General features: G+C 40.7%; 2 protein-coding genes across 18 annotated transcripts in view; one reads left to right on the top strand and one right to left on the bottom strand.

The window, feature by feature from the left end:
* The first annotated feature begins 3,429 nt into the window (after positions 1–3,429).
* The window catches only part of NRIP1 (nuclear receptor interacting protein 1), a 258,629-nt gene continuing 241,856 nt past the window's right edge, over positions 3,430–20,202 (top strand). For 13 of the 17 annotated variants that reach the window (XR_009008158.1, XR_009008156.1, XR_009008157.1 and 10 more), the window contains exon 1: positions 4,452–4,702. The gene's annotated coding sequence lies outside the window, so the exon portion shown is untranslated. Of the gene's footprint in view, positions 3,852–4,451; positions 4,703–20,202 lie in introns of those variants that run through there. The other 4 variants (XM_057545464.1, XM_057545458.1, XM_007164122.2 and 1 more) reach the window with 1 other exon arrangement.
* On the bottom strand, positions 4,374–19,133 carry LOC130708075 (basic salivary proline-rich protein 1-like). The gene is made up of 2 exons (XM_057544942.1): positions 19,029–19,133; positions 4,374–5,357 (listed from the first exon to the last, which is right to left on the bottom strand). Exons 1-2 carry the CDS (start codon positions 19,131–19,133, stop codon positions 4,374–4,376), a joined length of 1,089 nt encoding a protein of 362 aa, XP_057400925.1.

Genomic DNA, 20,202 nt, shown 5'->3' with positions numbered 1-20,202 from the left:
GGTCTTTATAACAAACATAGCAGAGCTAAACACCAGTAATCAACACAAGATCATAGACTTCATAAGATTCAGATTTTCATCTTAAGAAAATTTCCTTTAACTGTACTATTAAAGATTTCATTTGGCCTCTAGAGCTGCATTGCCCCATACAGTAGCCACTAGCTACACATGGCTTCTAAGTCCTTGAAGGTGATGTCCTAGGAGTGTAAAAACCACACTGGATTTTAAAAACTTAGTGTGAATGAAAGAATGTAAAATATTTATTGAATATGTTGTGTATACATTGAAATAATATATTTTTTTTTTTTTTTTTTTTTAATGAGGATCTTGAATCAGATGCGTATGTTTGATTGATTGATTGATTGATTGATTTTGGCTGTGTTGGGTCTTCGTTTCTGTGCGAGGGCTTTCTCCAGTTGTGGCAAGCGGGGGCCACTCTTCATCGCGATGCGCGGGCCTCTCTCGTTGCGGAGCACAGGCTCCAGACGCGCAGGCTCAGCAGTTGTGGCTCACGGGCCCAGCCGCTCTGCGGCATGTGGGATCTTCCCAGGCCAGGGCTCGAACCCGTGTCCCCTGCATTAGCAGGCAGATTCTCAACCACTGCGCCACCAGGGAAGCCCTGAAATAATATTTTTGATATATTGAGTTAATATATTACTAAAATTAATTTTACCTGCTTCTTTGTATTTCTAAAATGCGGCTACTAGAAAATTTAAAAGCACATCTGTAGCTCACATTTGTGGCTTGCTTTATATTTTTATTGGACAGCGCTTCTCTAGAGGCTGAGGGACTACAGCAGCGTAACTACACTGGAATTCCATCTGTATATATTTCTGTCAGCTGCCATAGGGCATTAGTCACTAGTTCATAGTGTATAAGGTGAGTTCAATACTTCTCAATGTACATTTTTGTTTTCTTCACACCTCACCACTGTTAAACAGTCTTTTCCCTCTCCTGAGAACCTGTTTCCCACTTGGCTACTTGGTAAATTCTAACCTTTTAATAGGCAGCTGAAGCATTCTTTTCTCTGTAAAATTTTCTCTGAGCTCCCTTACCCCACACCTGTACCCCAAGTAGAAACAAAGACTGTCCTCGGGACTCATGACAGTATCTTGCCCAATATCTACTGGATATTGTTTGCTGTGCACAGGGATAGGTGGTAGAGGTGTCCGTATGTGAACCAGAGGGATACAGACCCTGTGCCCAGAGTGCCTGCATTTAGAATGGGATATAGATAAGTAAACACCCAGTCACCAACTGGTGTGAAAAATGCTATAACGAGAGAGATTCAGGGAGTACATCATAAGCATGCCTCTCCCAGACTACTTCTTTGTGATGGATAAACATATTGAGCCTGAACTATACGTATCTGATCCCATAGGAACCTGAGTTCATAAAAATAATTTTGTGTTTAAGTATAAAAGCTCAAGGGCATCTTTTTCACATTACAATCAGTTAAAATGAGAGTTATCTTCAAAATACAATTACTGAATAGGTATTCTTATATTACATATATGCCTCAGTATCCTTGCAATGACTCTCTTAGCCAGGAAACTGAGGTACTGATTTTTTAAAAACAAAGAACAACAAAATAGCCCCAACACAATTAGAATGATTAAGTAAAAATGAATCCCATGAAAGGTGTGCAATTTACTTAACACTAATGTACTATCAAAAAGAGTTCAGGATTTCAATGACTGGATTTCTGTGGGGTTGAGAAGACAGATGAATAATGAGGTGAGCAGCTTTATTAAGTCATCTAACATACTGCAGTAGACTTTTTAACACTAGTGCTAAAAGGGGCAGGACCAGTATTCGGCTTGTTGTATTAATTGTGTAATCTTACTTACTTGGAGTTTGTTTATCTACCAACCACAGTGATCTAAAACCCACTTAAGAAGCAAAAAGAATGCTTTTCAAAGCAACATTTGAGTAGTCCAAATATCTGTCACAAAGTCTATGCACTAAAGTTCATGTGCCTTTCTCCTTGGTAAGCACATCAGTTCCTTACACGGGACCTATTTAGTTTTACTTTAGACTGAATTGTGACAAGTGAGGCTATCTGGATTCTCAGTCTGCACCAGACTAGAAGCTGCCAATCAGAAGAGGAGGAGAAGGTTGGAGACAGGCTCGCTGGCAGAGAGAAAAGTCAACAGATTGTCAGTTAGGGAAGGGGGAGAGAGAGAAACTACAAAAGGCAGAGATAATCAGTCATAGTATCCTGGAGTCCTTCAGGGCAGCGATTTATGGCTTATACACCTCCTGGGAGCATCCCTAACACCTAGGAAGAAGCCTGATAGAGAACAGGAACTTGATGTACTTGTTAAGTCCACTAACACCTACTAGAATGAATACTTTAAATAAAATTAACCCTGAATTCTCCAGAAAAAGCCAAACAAACTGCTTAAGAAGACAGAAATATTTATAATACATTTCAGAAAATCTTTAACAACAGTTAAAAACGATTTTAAAGAAAAGAAATTTGACTCCTTAAAGGGCCACGCTCCAATTATGCTGACCATCACTTAACTGGAACAGTTGCTTTGCATCAATCCTGGGTATATGTTGCGCTACAGAATAGCTGACTTTACTAAGTTGCCTGAAACATTTAAAACGGTGCTACATACAAATAATAAGCTATCATATGAGGTTTAAACTATATAAGACGGCAACAGACTGCACAGTTGAATCACTAGGGTGATGTAAAATAATTGTTCTAAAATGCACTATCACCATGAAGCAAAATCTTCCTACCATGTGCCCAGCACTGTGCTAGGGGCTGGATTATTAAGCATTAATTTGAAAAATTGCTTTCTCTTTTAAGATTGTGAAGGTAACCCCAAACTCTCATTCATATTTTTAAAGGTTAAATGACATTTTACACGCACAACACAGCCATTACATAACAGGCATAGAATACTTTTTACGACTTGGATAGTTCTTTTTTCTTTTTTATTTTTTTAAGTGCACTAGCAACTCTATTTTCAAATGCTATCGAATTCTTAAGGGTCTGAAAACCTACACGTAAGAATGGAGTGTCTCATCCACTCACTTGTTTTGTGTAATAAGTGTTTGAACACAGGCATGCCATTTCGGAGTTCACAGTGAGGCTAAGCTGTACTTTAGCGTTTTCGTAGCAAGCAAAAACAATTTCAGCAACGGTCCTCATTTCCCCTGGTAATTTTTTTTTTTTTTTTCTTTTCATGGCGAGTTACTAAATGCTAGATGCTAGAGTCAAAAAGAAACCTGACATCTGCGGAGGTGTTGAGGGGGTGTTAATAGTTCTAGTTAGATGTTTGGGGAGCGTTGAGGACAAGATTTTAAAACAGCAAATACAGGGAGAAGGGGGAAATGATGGTTTCGGATGACTCTCTCCTCCCTCCACTTTCTCTCTTCACCAATCCGTATGCCCCCCAGTTTAGAGGCGGGTTCAGCGAGATCAGGCTGCAGGAAACCGGGAGGCTCCTCGGCGCTGCCGCCCCGGCCTCGTGATGTAATTGTTATTTCTTACTCGGAGCCTGAACCGCGGAGAGCTGCCCGAGAAGTGGCAGCCCGGTGCCTTCTGCCTCGTCTTGTAGGGTCAGATTCTTCCCGGGGATGGTGTAGATTCGAGAACTGACTCCGCTGGAGACTTCGCAGTGACAAAGCAGCTGAAGATAAACCCTGCTCCCGGGTCCTCCGCCGTCCGAGGAGCTGAATGGGGCGCTCCTCAGGTCTCCTTCCCAGTTTTCCTCTCGGACTCACTCCGCATTTATCCCTGGCTGCCTCCTACGTGCTGGGCGTGGGGTCAAAGTGACCCGCAGTTAGTGCCCGTGCCCCCCAAGATCAAAGCAAGACACACAGATTACAAGGTGGTGGAAGTTGGGAGTGGGCGAGAGGGAGCCAAGGGGACGCGTGTCGTGGGGCGAAATGGGAGGAGGGGGACGCCTAGGGCGCCGGCACCCAGGAAGGGACCCGGGGAGTCCCGGCCCCCAGGCTGTGCCCCCAACACGAGCCTTTGGCCTGTGTCTCGAGATCGGTCCCCCCGGGGCCCCGGGAGGAGCTGTCCGGGCGCCTTCGGCCGTGGCGGCGGCTGGACAGAGCCGGGAGCCGCGGGGGACGGCGCGGGCGCGTGGAGCACCCACCTCTCCCCGCCGCCGCGGTCCTCCCGCCGCCTCGGGGCCCCGCAGTCCCCGCCCGGCCGGCCGGAGGGCGGGCGAGAAGGAAAACCAGCCAACCGAGGGGGCACCTCAGCTCCCGCGAGCCTCCGGGACCCGGGAGCCTTCCTCCCGCCCCGGTGACAATGGGAAAGAAGGGGAAAAAAGGGTTAAGAAACTTGGCTGAAGAGCTGAATGGCGTGGAGCGGCGAGGGGAGGGACTGGGCCGCGGCGGACTCAGCGGCGGAGGGAGGAGCGCGGCTGCGGGCGGGCGGCGAGCGAGGCGCTCAAAGTCAGCCTCGCAGACATTGCAGCAGAGCCCCGAACTCGGGAGGCGGCGGCGGCGGCGGAGGAGGAGGCGGCGGCCGAGGCGGAGGGACGACCCGGCCCCACGCCCGCCCGCGCGCCCGCACGCCCGCCCGTGGCCTCGCGTCCGCCGCTGCGCTCGGCAGTGCTGCCGGTCGGAGGCAAGAGCTCGCTGGGGCGCCGAGGGAGGACGGGGCGGCGGGGCGCCTTCGCGGAGTGAGCCTGCCGGAGCCCCGGGCTCGGAGCCGCGGCGGCCTCGGGTGAGTGGCGGCCGCGGCTGGGGGGCTCGGAGGAGCGGCCGCCCGCGCCGCCGGAAACGGCCGGGATCGCGGCCCGCGGCGGCGTTGGCGTTGGCCGGTAGGGCCTCGGGGGCGTCGGGGCGGCGGGGCCGGCGCTGCGGGTGGCGGGAGCGGACGCAGACGGCGGGGTGGGCTCGGCGGCGGGGCGAGATGGCGGGGGGTGGTTTCCGGGGAAATTCCGCCTCTCTTGCTGGGTCCGAATCTCCCCGGGAACTCGGGGGGCCCGGGCAGCGGGGCCGCCAAGTTGTGGAGTTGGCCCCGGGCTCACTGGCGCGTCCGTGCCAGTCCTGGGCCGGGGGGCGGCCTCCGGGTGGCCCCTGAGCCGGGCCGGGGCGGGGGGGGGGCGGCGCGGGTCGGGGTCGCGCCCCGCTCGGCTTCCCCCTCGGCCCCGAGCCCCGGGCGCTTCTCGCCGCGCTGCTCCTGCTGCCCGGGGCGTCCTGGGCGGCGCCGGGCGCAGCTCCCCGCCTCTCACCCGGGTGCCTCCCTGCTCTGTGCTCGCGGATCCCGGGCCGGGGAAAGTGGGTAGGAAAAGAGACCGCGCTTCCGACCCCCTTAGGACCCCCGGGTCCAGCCCAGCCCGTCGGTACTTGTCCTTCCCCTCCCGAGGGAGAGGCCCCTTCGACCCGAGGCCTCAACCATCACTTTACCCCTGAGCCAGAAACCGGGCTCACATCTAGGGTGAGCTCCGTGCAGGTCCTGGGAGGCTTCGGGAGGCTTGTTTTTCACTCTTATATGTGTGTCCTCTTCTACTACTAGTGCATGTTGTTGTTTTATGAAGGGTTTCCCTGGAAATATTCTACAAACCGTCATATCCTTTCCAAAGTAGTTTACAAATTTTAATCAAGAGTTGGTGTTCAGTCTGAAGGAACAAAGGAATCAACTGTGTCTTAGAGGCGAACAAGCTGGGAGTCTGTGACACATGTTGATCTCTGAAGCATTACAGGAGTTTCTACCTTCTATCTCGTTAGGGATTGCAGTTGGGTTTTGAAGATAGTAGAAGAACAGAATGATAAGTAGTTTTGCTTTTTAAATTTTTTTAATAGAGCATTTTTATTTTGGAAAAGAATTAAGACCTTCTTAGCCACAAGGATTTTTCACTCAGTTGGTGGAACTGAGTTGGAGTTTGTCTCCGGTAATGTAAATGATTAAATGTGAGATTGTGCGGGAAAAACTGTTTCCAGAGGAAGAGAGACCATCCATAGGTGTCCAAAGTAAAAATGGTTGTCCGTTTATAGATGATGATTGCTGTTTACATTTGGGGGGGGGTGGGGGGAGAGTGGTATTTGTGAAGCAAAGAGCTTTGGTAATTCATTCTTCAAAGTTATGAATTGCATTGAACCTGCTTGTTAGTGAATCATGGTTTTAGCAAGTGGGTGGCATCTTCCTGATGTGATTATTCAGTGTTTAATCACTAGTTCGGCACCCTTGTTGAAGAGACACTGAAATAAGTGGACTTTTTAAACAAATGCTGCTTCATCTGCCTGGCATCTAAGTGTGGGTTGCTGCCTGGAGTATTTTGAAGTGTTTTTCAACTTCTAAGTAAGTTGCTCTGGTTTTGCCCAGCAGTTTGGTAATGTGGTTTGAGTTTAGCTGGTTCAGAGAGTAGTGGCTTCATCACCAGTGCTAACTTTTTTCTGCCTGGAATTAGTTCCTAGAGACAAAGAAGATTCAGTCAATGGAGCAGCCCCTATCCTGCAGGCTGTAGGATTGTTACTTTAGCCTGTTTCATACACTCTGGTGGGGAAAGACCTCTTTGCATACTTAGCCCTGAAAGTGCCCTAGGAGCATGAGGAAAATACGTATTAAAAACAAACAAAAAAGAGGACTACTCATTGTTGGTTTTACTCCAGTGCGCTCTCTACAGTGCCTTTGAGGTAGTTGAAAACCAGTTTTAATGTCTGGACCCACTTCCTGAATGTGTCTCGAAACTTTTACTAATTTAACACGCTACAATATTGTAAGGTTGCAGTAAAAAGGTGTCTGTAAAAGAGGCTAAAGGCTCCTCTGACTCTTGCAGTTTTTTAAGAGCAAAACATCATGATAAAATAATAACCTATACCACCACCTAGAGTCTTGTTTGTTAGTTTATTGCTCCTGAAGTTTGCTTAAATTGACATGTCTCTTGTGGTTCCGATATAGCCAAAGAATTATTGAGAAACGCTAGCTTTCAAAACGCATTCTAAGAGAACAGTTATTTGTGTAATAAATAGCAAGTGCCAATTTAAATTATCCATGCTACCTTTACAATTGAAAATTATGACATATTAAGTTGAGTGGGCTATTCACCAAAAGATATGAATTCAAAAGAGTCTAAAACAAGAAATTTTCTGATGTGCTCCAGGTAGCTCTCATTGCTTAAAGATTCTCTGCATGGTTACCAGAGATTCAAGAAATCTTACAAATTAAATACCATTAGGACTTTTTGAGGTCCAGGTAAAACAAAAGCAATGATCAAATAAAAATATAAGGGAACATCACAAGTCCAGAAATGCTGGCAACTTTAAAGGTAAGAGAGAATGTAGGCTATAGTAGAGTTGTGGTTCAGAGATGTGAAAAGTAAAATCAACATGAAATAAAGTGGTAATCTGTCTTGCTAGTAGTTTATACACAGTAGAGCAACTGTTAAATGGGAGACCTTAGGAAGGCAGCTCTGTTGCCATGTGGTTTAGCACATTGTCCAGGTAGGAAGTAACATTCCTTCTTTAAGCGGTGTAACTGGAGACAAAGATGCCTCCAAGATCTTTAATTAAATACCAGTTGAACAGAGAGAACTGGAGCACTGTATTAATTCTGTCAAACATCACTATTTTAGAACATTGAGGACAACTAAAAATGAATTAACTCATATCTGAAAGCAGAGTTTTATGGAAGGTGACAGGTGAGGCAAAATATGTCAATCTAATGGCACAAATAGGGAGATAAGGAGATATGTCATTCTTGGCTTCCTAGAAAGATGAGAAGGAAGAAGGTTATTATTAATTGTACAGATTCCATTGGAAACCAGTACTAGAAGACAGTGGCATAGAAGTAATTTTACATCAGAGTGGCTTAGGATATGTGATGTTAAAGGGATTCGGTTTTTAGTTTTAAAATTTTACGATCGTAAGAAACTTAAAAGGTCATTTTGAAGTGTTGTTCTGAAAAAGCAATGATAGCTTTGTGTATCAGGTTAAAAAAATAATTCTGCCCCAAATAAGTTCAAAACAGCTAATTTTTATCAGGAGAAAATTGTTCACTTTAAATTGTGATAGGTTTAGTTTTGCTTTTCAAACTTTAGATTGCCGGATACAGTCAGGTTTTAAAGTGTAGGTGAACAGAGAAGAGGCATTCCAGTTTGTCTGTCTATACCCCACCTCTCTCTCTCCTTATTGCTCTCTTGCTCTCTTGTCCCCTTTTCTAAAATAAGTAGCTTCTACATCTGTGGATGTTTTCTTCCATGAAAACTGCCTTCATTTGTAGCTTCCCTTCTTGGCTGTGCTGGGATGAAGGTTCTTTACTCTTGAGCTTTTTCCATATGCCCCTTCACGTGGCTACACACAGTGAGGGTGGGTTTTGTTTTGGTTAGTTTCGTAGTGATTTACTGTTAACATGGATGAAGACTAGGGAAAAAAGCATTTACTGTTCTAACAAAACCCTTTGTACCCGTCTTCCAACTAGAGAAATATTTTTATGAAAAGCAACTTTTGATTACTATTGAAAAGTCAGAGAAACACTCTGAACAGAATATGGGGTGGGGAGGGGTGGAGGGCTTTCAAGATAATGAGTTTGAATCTGAGAATTAAATTGTTCAAGATGCATTTCCTTAAGTTGCAGTTTTTTGAGGGGACTGTCTTGGGGGAAAATGAGCAAACTCATTCTGTAATATTTAGATTAACACAACAATGAGGGAAATATGACACCAGGATGGTCACTAAGACTTGAGAAGGTAAAAATCAAGCGTGTCAGATGGTGAAGCAGGCCAATGGAATGGAACTGAGGGTTATATCCAGAGGTTGGAATGAATAAAAAGTAAATGGAGGAGAGAGATCTTGTTTCCATATCCTGGTTGCATCTGGTGCTGAAGCAGGAACATGTTTGCTGATGGTAATGGAGTTCCTTTTATGAGGTCATCAATATTATAAAAATAGTGGTGGTTTGAGGGGGAGAAATGACAGGTTCCCCACTTGTGCATGTGTACACTGTTTTTGACTGTCTCTTAAATATATCTAAACTGGAAGGTCAAAATTGGGTACCAGCATGGAACCAGGAGTTAGGGAGTAATAGTTTATTTGGAAGGAAATGAACTAAAAATAGACCACCTTTTCTTTATTCTTTTGAGATGTGGTGTTTTCCAAGAGTCTTATTGAACATGGAAAACAGAGTGCTGAGGTTTGGGTGGTGAACTGGAGAACTCTTTCATAAGATTTCTGATAAAGGTAACTTCATGTAAATAACCCCAGAAAGAATGCTTTCTTTAAGCACATTATCTTGTGATTCAAGGGTAGGGGGAAAATTGGGACCAAAGAGACCTCTGAAATCTTAGCAGGGTTTTTTTGCAAACTGTAATACAGTTGCCCATCTGTTGTTTTTTGGTCCTTGAAATTTAATGTTCAAACTGAATATTTAGGATTCTAAAAATTAGAGTTTATTTAGAATAGAAATTTCCTTTTGTTTTGCTACAGGTATGAAGAGTAATTTTAATTTTTCATAATAAGTATAGGTATTGAGATAAGTAGGATGATATACTAATTGTTGTCACTGTTATATTACATACTCTGCATTATGAACCTTAAAATTCAAATTGATCCCTACACTATCTTGCAAATACTACAAATAAAACATAGCATTTCAGGATATCATTACACCTGAAACATAATTTTTCTTAAATTCATAAAACATTGAGAACAAGAATGAGGAAAAAGTAAAGATGATACATTTTACCATTGTTATTAGGATTTTGTTAAAATTAGCACCTTGAACCAAGCTAGAGATAACATTTAGCCTAGAACTCTAGGAGTAATATAATGACAAGCGGATTTGAAGAATTTAGAAGACTGGCAACTCAGAAATGTAGAAAAAAATTACTCTTTGAAGTTATGGAAAAAAGGACTCCACTGTATTTACTTAGTAGTACTAAGATTTTTTTTAAAGCTAAACCACATTTTAAGATAGTTATTGAAGATAATGTATGGATAATTACCTGTTAAAGAAATTATAATTTATATGTTTTTTGATTGAAACAAATTCAAGAAGAACTCCAGAATATGTTGAAACTTTGTCTAGGAAGGTGCTTGTGACATCCATCCATCCTCCCCACCTCCCTCCCTCCCTCCCCACCTCCCTCCCTCCCTCCCTCCTCACCTCCCTCCCTCCCTCCCTCCCTTTCATTCTTCTTTCCTTCCTCTTTCAATAAACAGTGCTGGGGTTAAAAAAAAAGGCATTTTGTTAAAACTTGGGAATGGACTTGCTTCTCTGACAGCGTTAATAGTTGTGTTTGAAATTCAAAGCTAGCATGGTTCACTGTCCCCAATTTTTTAACTTGGTACACCTCAGGGAGTAAAAACTCTAAAAAGCTCTAAACCCATCTTGCCTCTTTAACTTTGTGTCATTCAGCAAAAATATCTTTAAGGATGGGAGGAAGAGATCCTTATTTGCCTTAAATTCCAGGTCACTGTGTGACTAAGCCAAGAGTTTCAAGAAATATTAAACTAGAAGCTCGCTGGGAATTTGAGTCATCAGCTTAAGATACCACTGGGACCAGGACAGCTCTGATTGACCTGATGTTGGTGTTTATTCAGAGCTTTGGTGGAAAGGAGTCTCTTACCCTTCGACTTTTAATTAAGAAAGTCATTTTTCAGTCTCTTGTTAAATGATAGGGCTACTCCTTGTTTTCAGATCTGTAATTTGCTGATGGACTGAGGATAGCTCAGGAACTAAGGAGTTTGGAACTTGTGGGGTTTTTTTTTTTTTTGCAGTCTGCTTTGATTATTTTACTTTTACCTTCTTTACTAGCTATGTGAGGGTACTAGGTAAAAGTAAGGTGATTAGCTTTAGGTAAGAGAAAAGCTAAGCCACGTAGCGGCTAAGCTAGCTTCTTGTAGTTGTGTGCTTTCAATTGTTGAATTTGCCTGTACTGTACATAACATGTGAACATGTTAAATATGTTACTGCGTTAAAAAAAGATGATAATTTAGCATTGCAATAGTAAGAAAGGAAATTATGTTTATAAGCAATCTTGGAATTAGAATATTACTATAATTTTGGAGATTTAATGATATAATGTGGTTAAGAGAGCCTGACATATAGCAGAACACAGTCAAAGTCTGAGGATTAGAAGTTTAAAAGAGACTTCTGTCTTGAGGAATTTACCTAGAAATAGAGAGATACGAAACGTTTAAGGGATTATAACTGGTTTTTAAAAAGCATACTTTTTAAGAATTTTTTTTTGATTCCCGAATTTATGAATTTATAGTCATCTACAGTAGAGTGGTAGATTTATACCCTGGAAAAGAAACAAATTAAGGGAAGGAAGGAGGACAGAAGAAGGTGGAGAACGGCAAGAAAAAGTATTTGAAAACATGTGAAACACTCACAAATGGGATATAAGGAACACGCTCAAAATGAAACTAATCACACTTGCAGTTTTTCCCCTAAAGGGAATATTTACACAATGGGTCATATAGGCTCAGGTCTGACTTTTGAAAAGCATATTTTTAAAAAGTGTTTCTGTTTTGTTATTCCACACATATTTTTCTAGCTTAGGTTCTGCTGCTAAATCAGTGTATGATACTGATGAAAGGAAAGGCCTTTTATGTCTCTGGGCAACATGTGTAGAATCTGTAGAACAGGGAGGTTAGATTTCATTTCTAAATTCTGAAATTCTGACTGTATATCAATATATGCTGTTGACAGTAAGCAGTAAAGATTTCAAGGTTACGGTTTTGAAAGGAGTAGAGATGATGGGTCAAAACTTGAAATATAAAAAGGTTATTTAGTTACCTGTCTTTTGCCTTTTCCTTTTTTACTGCGGGGAGGAGTAGGTGGAAGAGGATTTGGGGATACCTGCTTTGTGCCAGGCATGGTGCTGGCTGCTTTACAGTTCCCCTGTGACGTACAGGTATCATTTTCTCTACTTTACAGATACAGAGACCTAATCTGAGAGATGCCTGAGTAACTTGCCTGAGGTCACACAGCTAATTTCATTGATAAAATTTGCTTTTCCATGAGAATATGCCATCTTTTGAAGAGAAAACCAGTCTTTCTCTGATTTTTAGAAAATCATTTTTTAAAAAATCCCTGCTCCCAGCCTGAGAGCCTCAGGACTCAAGCAGCATTCACCCAGCCTGGCTTCTCAAAGATCAGTCCCACTGGGAAGGCACCCTGTTTCCAAGAAATGTTTCTGCCGCAGTTGCTGTGAGTTCTCAGAGAGCTGATGTCCTGCTCCTGCACTTGCATAAGGAAGATGTAGTCACCAAGGGCAGCTGTGCGGGCTCTTAGCTCCTGTGAAGTGGACCTCAGAATTGCTACAGTGTTCTTTGAGGCAGAGAAAGCAACTATGTTTCTTGATATAATTCATTAAAAGAGCTTGTCATGGTCTTAATCCAAGTGTTCCCCAGGCTAATTATGTTTGTGCACTTCAAGGAGCAGTTGTAGCAAATGCAGAGCCATAGCTTTTCCTGGTTGAAAAGTTAAATCTCTTGACTGTTATGGTTCTTAACATGATTTTTATTTTTATTGTCCTATGTTCACCCCCAGTAATTTTATTTTAAAGACTGTGCTATGCTAATGAACTAGTCTCTGTAATATGAAGAGGAAATTGACAATGCATTTGTGAATTTATCAGAAGGATGCAGAAATCAAGAGATGAGTATTTGGCTTCATTTTGGGAGTAGACCACGGTCAGGAAAGAAGTTTTTGAGTTAGGGAGGCTTGAAGCACATCATGTATTTTGAAGTACACGTCAGGCATGTTCTTTTATTGTTGGAGCCGTGAGAAATGGAGTTATAAATCTCTCCACCTCTTTTTACTTTCCTCATTTAAAATTTATGGAACTTTGAACCAAAAAACTCAAGCTGAGTGGTTCCCTCTACACTAAAAGGTAGTCAAATTGAAACCGTATTGGAGACACAAGGATGAGTAATAATGCTCATATACATAATATTTTTTAGTGTGCTTTGGATTTTGAAATGCCAAGTAAATGTTGGATAAACAAAAGGGTTTTTATAAAAGCTACAAAGGAACATTTTACTATGATCTTTTATTAAGAAACTATATTGTATCTGGCCAAATAAGAGAGAAACTGTGTAAGTGAACAATCTGGGTAAAAAAATTTTTCTGGAGTTCAGATATGTATTTATATTATTTCCCTAACACATCCATGCCTTTTTAAAAAGTTAATTGAAATAGACTGAATCTGCATGAGGCCAAGGATTGAAGATGGAAGGTTTTTATTCACCACCTGGTTCTTTCCCAATATCTGGATGTTTGGTATTATTGAGGTAGAACTCAAAGCAGTGCACTGTTTACTTTGTTAGTAAAATGCTACCTCTTACCTGTCTTGGTGATCCTTGACTGACCTGAATCAACGTTATGTTTTCTTCTGGTTTTTTTTTTTTTTTTTTTTCCTTTTGCTTGGGCTTTCACAAACTGAAGTACTTTCATAGCATCCTTAGGTATCAGGTTGGAAGGAAATTTGATAGAAGCTATGGAATTTCTGGGTTTAAGTGCACTTGTTCTAGAGGTACCTTGTCCTACTTCCTCATTTTCAAGCAAGTCGGTGTATAGAAGCATGTTGCTTAACAGAAAAGCACATAGGACAGGTAGTTGGTGTGGACTGTAAATCAAATAGAGATAAGTGCTACTATTTCACTTACACACCTTTTTCTTTTCTCTTGATCCTCCTCTATTTTTGTTTCCTTTTTTCCCTGTTTTCCCTTTTGTTCTCTTAATTTCTCACTTGTTCTCTTCCATGTGACACATGGAAGGTATCCATGTGACACAGTAGGGTAAATGATTACTCATCTTCCAACATTTTTGACATTGTTGTTAATTTAAAATTTCCAAAACATTTTTTGTCTGCATCTTGCAGAGGAGGACACTGGGCGCCTAAGAATTTAAAACCAACAGCTGGCAACTGGCTGAACCCAGGGTGAGAAATCAAGTCTTGATGTATTTCACACTCTTGTTTGTTTGTTTTTACTAAAGCAATCTCAGAAAGAGGGGCTTTCTGTACCAGGTGTTAAGGAATAGTTAATAACCTTTGGTGATGGATCCAGCAGTATACTAAGTCTAAGCTAAGCCCAAGGGAGGACCTCTGATAATCAGAACTGGGTCTGAAGGATTGGAGTGAGCAGGGCCAGCCATATCATCCTTGTTTTTTGTAGCCTGTTTCCGTCTCATGCTATTAAAATATGGTCTTCAGGACAGTCTTGTGATTCATTTGATATTCTAGAACTTGGGATGTATTTTCTAGGGTGAGAATTTAAGAAGAGAAGCTTTACAGTACAGGTGCGCATCTGTTCGTGCATTAGCTTTGTTTCTACCTGTTATAGACATTTTTGAGTTCTATTTAAAATTCAGTAGGGGAACTTTTATTTGTCGATTAACAGAGTCAGGTTAACTTTAGTGGACTAGTGTGGTCAGAACAATCACAGGCGAGCTGTGCTTACTACAGAAGAGTAATATTCTAAAACCATTAGTGGAGGTGGTTGGGTCTGTTGGTTCAATTGGGAACAGAATACAGAGGTTATGGGCCCCACTCCGTATTCTCCTTTGAAAAGGTAGCATATCAGATGCGAGGGCACTGTGTAGACCAGGGGTGATCAGTGCCCTGAACCAAGTGCACCGAGGTCCACCCCTCTAGAAAGAGAGCAAGAGAGAAGAAACCTAATGGTAGCCGTTGATGTGGGCCACAGACTGACCACGTTCCTCACCTTGGTGAAGCAAATTGGAAAGGAATATTCTCACTCACGGGACAGTGGACGAGAGAGTGTAGGTGCTCAGTACAGTCTCCAAGCCTCTAACAAGATCAGATTTGTCTCTCACAATTCCTTGTACCCCTGATTGGGATAGTCTCACACTTGTTTAATGTCTGTCCTCCTCAATACAGGGTAAGTTCCATGAATAGGAGCTTATTCATCAGTGTATTGTTGGTGCTGTAGGTGCCTGGCATATAGAAGGTTGTTAAAACATTTGTTGAATTGAACTGTACCAATCCCAACTATTGGTGAAATCTGGCTTTTTTGGGGGTTAGGAATGGGGCCTCTATGTATTTATACATTAAAAACTGCTAAATATCATGACTAACTTATGCATAATAGCTGCTGTTCTACAGTTTTTCTTTGGTCTATTTAAATTAGAACTTCTATAAGAAATAATATTTCTTCCTTGAAATTTATCATCTTCTTTCCAGGCATATATATTATGAAGGAAAAAGTGAAACTAACTGTTGGTGACATTATAATTATTTGGCATTAGACATTGTTCTGTAATACTAAGTTTCTTCAAAAATACACAATTTATAACATATTAGAATGCATGTTCAGTGAAATTGGGGGGGCAACATTTAATTTTTTTTAAAGAAATGAAACAATATTTCTAGAGCCTTATGGGCAATTTCCTTGGCCTCACTTGCAGTAGTCATAAGGATCCACCAGCTCAGCACATTTAATTGCATTGAATTTGACTGCTTGGGACACTGGAAGCATCTCAGAATCTCATGTTTAGCATTAATTTTGACGTTCAGTAATCTTAAAAGTTAGAAGGTATCAGGAAGGACTTGATGATTCAAAACCTAGTAAATTATAGACCTTAAGTAGTATATGAAGCCCTTCTGTTATTTTTTAAAATTAGGATTTGCTCTTCACTAGAGGTGAATTTTCTGACTGTTAGAACATTATCACGTTCAACTTGATTAATAATGCTAAGTTGGAAAAGAAAATTATTTTAAAATGGAGCTCAGAAATTTATAGACCAGCAATTAATTCTCAAATGCTAAAGAAAATGAGTAGATTATCTGGGACATAAATATACAGCACTGAGATTTAACAAATGCTCTTAAAATGACTTTAACCCAGTTTCTTGCTTGTGAAGACAATAGTTTTTACTAAACTTTATGCATGCTTGGAAGTAGATGCTTTTTGTAAACAGAAAAAACACCTCTCAGGGCTCATGTATGTTTCTATTCACAAGTAAATAGCAGTGAATCATATAAATCATAGTAAAAGAAGATATACAGGCTAATGGACTACTGTCCAAAGTAGAATAGTAGAAAAATTAGCACATTTACTATTAATGTGGTATATTCTACTTTGTGTTTGCATCAGTGCTGAACTGCTCTTTCCTTTCAGTTGTTCCTTAGTTTCAGTCAGTATGTTGTAGAGTATGTGGATTCTATGCACTAGTATAACTTTCCCACTGTTAAATTCCTTAGTGTCTGAGACCCAAACTTAATTTCTATTTTTACGAGCTGACTCTTGTAATTAAGGCATGATATCTCATTTAAACTAACATTAATATCATGGACAACAAGGTCCTACTGTATGGCATAGGGAACTATATTCAATGTCCCGGGATAAACCATAATGGAAAAGAATATAAAAAAGAATGTGTATATATGTGTGTGTGTGTGTGTGTGTGTGTGTGTGTGTGTGTGTGAAAAAAAATTAATATCGTTTGCAGTAAAAAAAGGTGACCGAGACTCTGAATCATTAGTTTGCTGCTAGTTGTTCTTGCTGTCAGTGTTTGTTTTCCCTTTGACTGCTCATCCACCTGCGTATGCTACATATTATAAATTCTTGTGTATATTCCTTCTGATGATGCCAAGAAAGTACCATTCTAATAACATAAGCACATTCACTTTGAGTTTTACTTTTGTACACATTCTACTTTTACCCCTTAAAAAGTAGTAAATTCTGTCATTGAAGTTGTTCATCACTGTTTCTTTTGAAAATTGTTATATGTTCCACTTAATGGCATCTTAACCTGTAAGGTTCCAGGTGGCTAAAGGCAAAAATAACAGTATTGGTTGATACTGAAAATAGATAAACATGGGTCTTTGGGCAGTCAATAAAAGGATAAAATTAAAATCTGACTTTAAATCTTTAAAAAATCTGAAATTAATATGCATTTCCTCACATGAGTCACAGGTAGAAATCCAAATTTTGTTTGATGTTATTTTAAAAGGAACCATTTTGAGATATGTCAGAGCACACGGTTCTTTTTTTTTTTTAATTTTATTTATTTATGGCTGTGTTGGGTCTTCGTTTCTGTGCGAGGGCTTTCTCTAGTTGCGGCAAGCGGGGGCCACTCTTCATCACGGTGCGCAGGCCTCTCACTATCGCGGCCTCTCTTGTTGCGGAGCACAGGCTCCAGACGCGCAGGCTCAGTAGTTGTGGCTCACGGGCCCAGTTGCTCCGCGGCATGTGGGATCTTCCCAGACCAGGGCTCGAACCCGTGTCCCCTGCATTGGCAGGCAGATTCTCAACCACTGCGCCACCAGGGAAGCCCCGTTTGATGTTATTAATGTTTGTTTTCATGTGTCATAGTGAGAGTGGTGAAACAGTTTTTTCTAGTTGTATGAAGTAAATGGAAAGAGGAATAGCACTTAAACTAAAATTCCCCTGTGATGATAGCATGTTAGTTTGGACTATGTTTGATTTTATTTTACAGTGGAATTTAAACTTTTTTGATTTTATTTTTTGGGATTCTGGTAAATGTTGAACAGCAATCAGTTTACGTATAGGTGTAAAAAAGATATTTTTAAAGATAACCAGCTTTTTCCATTTGAGGATAAGTAGCGAGTTGTTGTTGCTTTCTGTAGCTTCAGTCATTTGTTCTATTGAATACTTAAATGAAGCATCAGTGAAGAAAAAAATTTGTACTTGCACCTATTGCCTTGGGAGTGTTGCAGAATTTAGCAGTTCTCAGATGGCCATTGTTCCTTTTAAAAAGAAGAAAAGTAGTGAGCGGATAGAAAGTTTTGGTGTGGGGAGGAAAGGAAATATTACCTCAAAACTCTGTTGACGTGCTCATTTGTTTTGCTTTAGGCCTATTTGTGTAGTGAATTTTAGTGGGTGGTGAAAAGTAATAATGTGTTGAAAATACTAGTATCCTTAATACACTCCTGGGTGGTTTGACTATAAATCAGAGACACAATGGAGAATAAAGGATCAGAGCTAGAAGGATCAGATAGGTTTCAGCGTGGTTCAACTGAAGCTGTGAAATGGGTGAGTCATTTAATGTTTTCTGGCCTCAGTTTGTAAAATAAGGGGGTGAACCAGAATGATCATTTGGTTCTTCTAGACTCTATCAGAATCAGTATCACTTCAAAAGTGAGGTTTTACTGTCACATGCGTGGAGTAACAGGGTGCATAGAACTAAGGGCTGTGAGGATGTCCCTCATGATTTTTTGAGCTTGGCATTTAATATTTTACAGCAAAGTTTTTAGTTTAACATAATTGAACTTGTACTAGATAGGGTTAATAGGCTAGAACAAAAGGTCAAAGCATAAGGCATTAGGCTTAATTAAGGGAGAGCAGGAGTGGCAGGAGTGTGTGACAGTTAAATGGGTTTCCCACAGACTAATGTCGGTTCCCCTGCAACCATGCCTCAACTTAAGAGGGTTATTTTGTGCAAAGGGCAGCAGTGATTAGCAGTTTGACATGCCAGACACTTCTGGCCAATCCCATCTGTTTTAGAGGTTAAAAAAGCACACCTTTATGAGCTGATGGATTGATTTGTGTGCCTGTCTGGTAAAGATTAGAAGTCCAAGGCCAGTGCAGTAAATGTCAGTTACAGAATATTGTACTTTCTTCGTTGGCTCATTGTTTTAACCGTCAACTGTTTTATAATGGGGGATAACTGCTGTTTATAGAGTCGAGTGCAAGATGGGTGGGGGAACAGGTGAGAGAGGAAGAAAAATATTTCCTAGATGGAATTGTCAATTAACATATCCCATAGCAAGCATTTCAGATGGAGATATGGTCTCCTCTAGATACACTTCATCTTATGGAGTGTTTTTGGTCTGTTCCTTACAGGTTGAGTCATATTGTTCTTTTCTGAGTGTTATCTGAGCAACCTGTCAGTCCAGGATTTAATTTTACATTGAGAATTGATAAGTTTCTTTATTTAGGTACCTCCTTTTTGGACAAGATAGATCATTTATCTTTGTACCACTGTATATATTTTAAAAGTGTGTAATATTTTGTTCATTGGCTTCCTAGGGAGAGGTAAGGAAAAGAAAAGAGAAAATGGAAAGAGGAGTACACACATACATACTTGCTATGTGGGTAGGATTTACTATGCTCACCTGAGGCTGATGCATGCTGTTAAAATGAAGTGTGTCAGAACCTAAGCTTGGACTCTTTTCTTCAACTTTGAGAGCTGTAAGAGTGATGCCATTAATATAGTTCATTTTCAGTTCACGGTTATAGCTCATTTAAAGACACACAAAGGCTAGACTGTGGTTATAAAAATTGGTTTTAACATATTCTAATATCCAAGGAAAGGCTAATTTATGTGTATGAAATAGAACTTTAGATAAATATTGTGATCATAATTAATGAGCTTTAGGAACATAAAGCATTCAGTCTTTTGGATGGACAGAGGGAAGTGTTTGAGAAATAACAAAAGTTATATTTATCAGAATATTATCGTGAGCCTGAGATTTGAAATCAGATAAAAATGTGACCAAGAACACTGGAAGCAATATTAGAGGATGCTGATTGGCCCCAGTGCTTTTATCCTTGTCAAGATATGTGAACCATGAATTGCTTGTTACATAGTTATACAGATTATATCATGTTAAAGCCTGAATTATTTCTTATAGAAAGGATTAAAATATCTAAAGAAGATATGGTCACTGAAAGTTATATGTGGATCGTAATAGTAACTAGTACTTTTTAAAATACATGTATGCATTTATTTTACTACTAAGGTATTCCAAAGTGAATTGGCTTAACTTATAGAGAGATATTGAGGTTTTATTTTATTTCTCATTTAAAAAGGACAAAGTGGCATCAAGGTGTTGGAGTTTGTTTAAGAATATAGTATTTAAATATATTTTCATCCTTGTGTTCTTTGTGGAGTAGCATCAATTGAAATGATTGGGATCTAATTCAGATTTACATGAAAAGAGTCTTGCCCTTCTAGGTAGGGAGAGAAGGTGAAGAAGCATAAATTTTATAATATCATTGCTTCTTTTTCACTAAATCATTTTTAAATTGCATAAGTTTGGCTTGAGCAGTATAGAAATGCTTTGGTAGTACATTAAATGTGGGAGATTTATCTAATTTAATGGGCAGAAACTTCTTAAATGAATCTCCTGGTGATGTTATCTTAAACCGAAAACAAATATTTGAGGCTGTACATTTGTACTAATATTACAGACATTTTTAAAGGTGTCTAGATCCTAACCTTTTAGTTTCCTTCTCTTTTCTCCAGTAAATTCAAGTGCCAATAACATCTAGTTTGTGTTAGAATTT

The sequence above is a fragment of the Balaenoptera acutorostrata genome, chromosome 4, assembly GCF_949987535.1.
Source record: "Balaenoptera acutorostrata chromosome 4, mBalAcu1.1, whole genome shotgun sequence".
In the NCBI taxonomy this organism is placed as follows: Eukaryota; Metazoa; Chordata; class Mammalia; order Artiodactyla; family Balaenopteridae; genus Balaenoptera; species Balaenoptera acutorostrata.
Note: the sequence above shows the minus strand (reverse complement) of the source record. Positions and strands in the feature narration are given on the sequence as shown.

What these genes read in the sequence shown, in the direction of transcription:
- LOC130708075 (XM_057544942.1), bottom strand. Translation starts at nt 19,133, where the DNA reads ATGAACTATATTAATGGCATCACTCTTACAGCTCTCAAAGTTGAAGAA. An exon ending in ACAGCATGCATCAGCCTCAG is followed by an intron (nt 5,358 to 19,028) that starts GTGAGCATAGTA and finishes CTCGGGTCGAAG; the next exon opens with GGGCCTCTCCCTCGGGAGGG.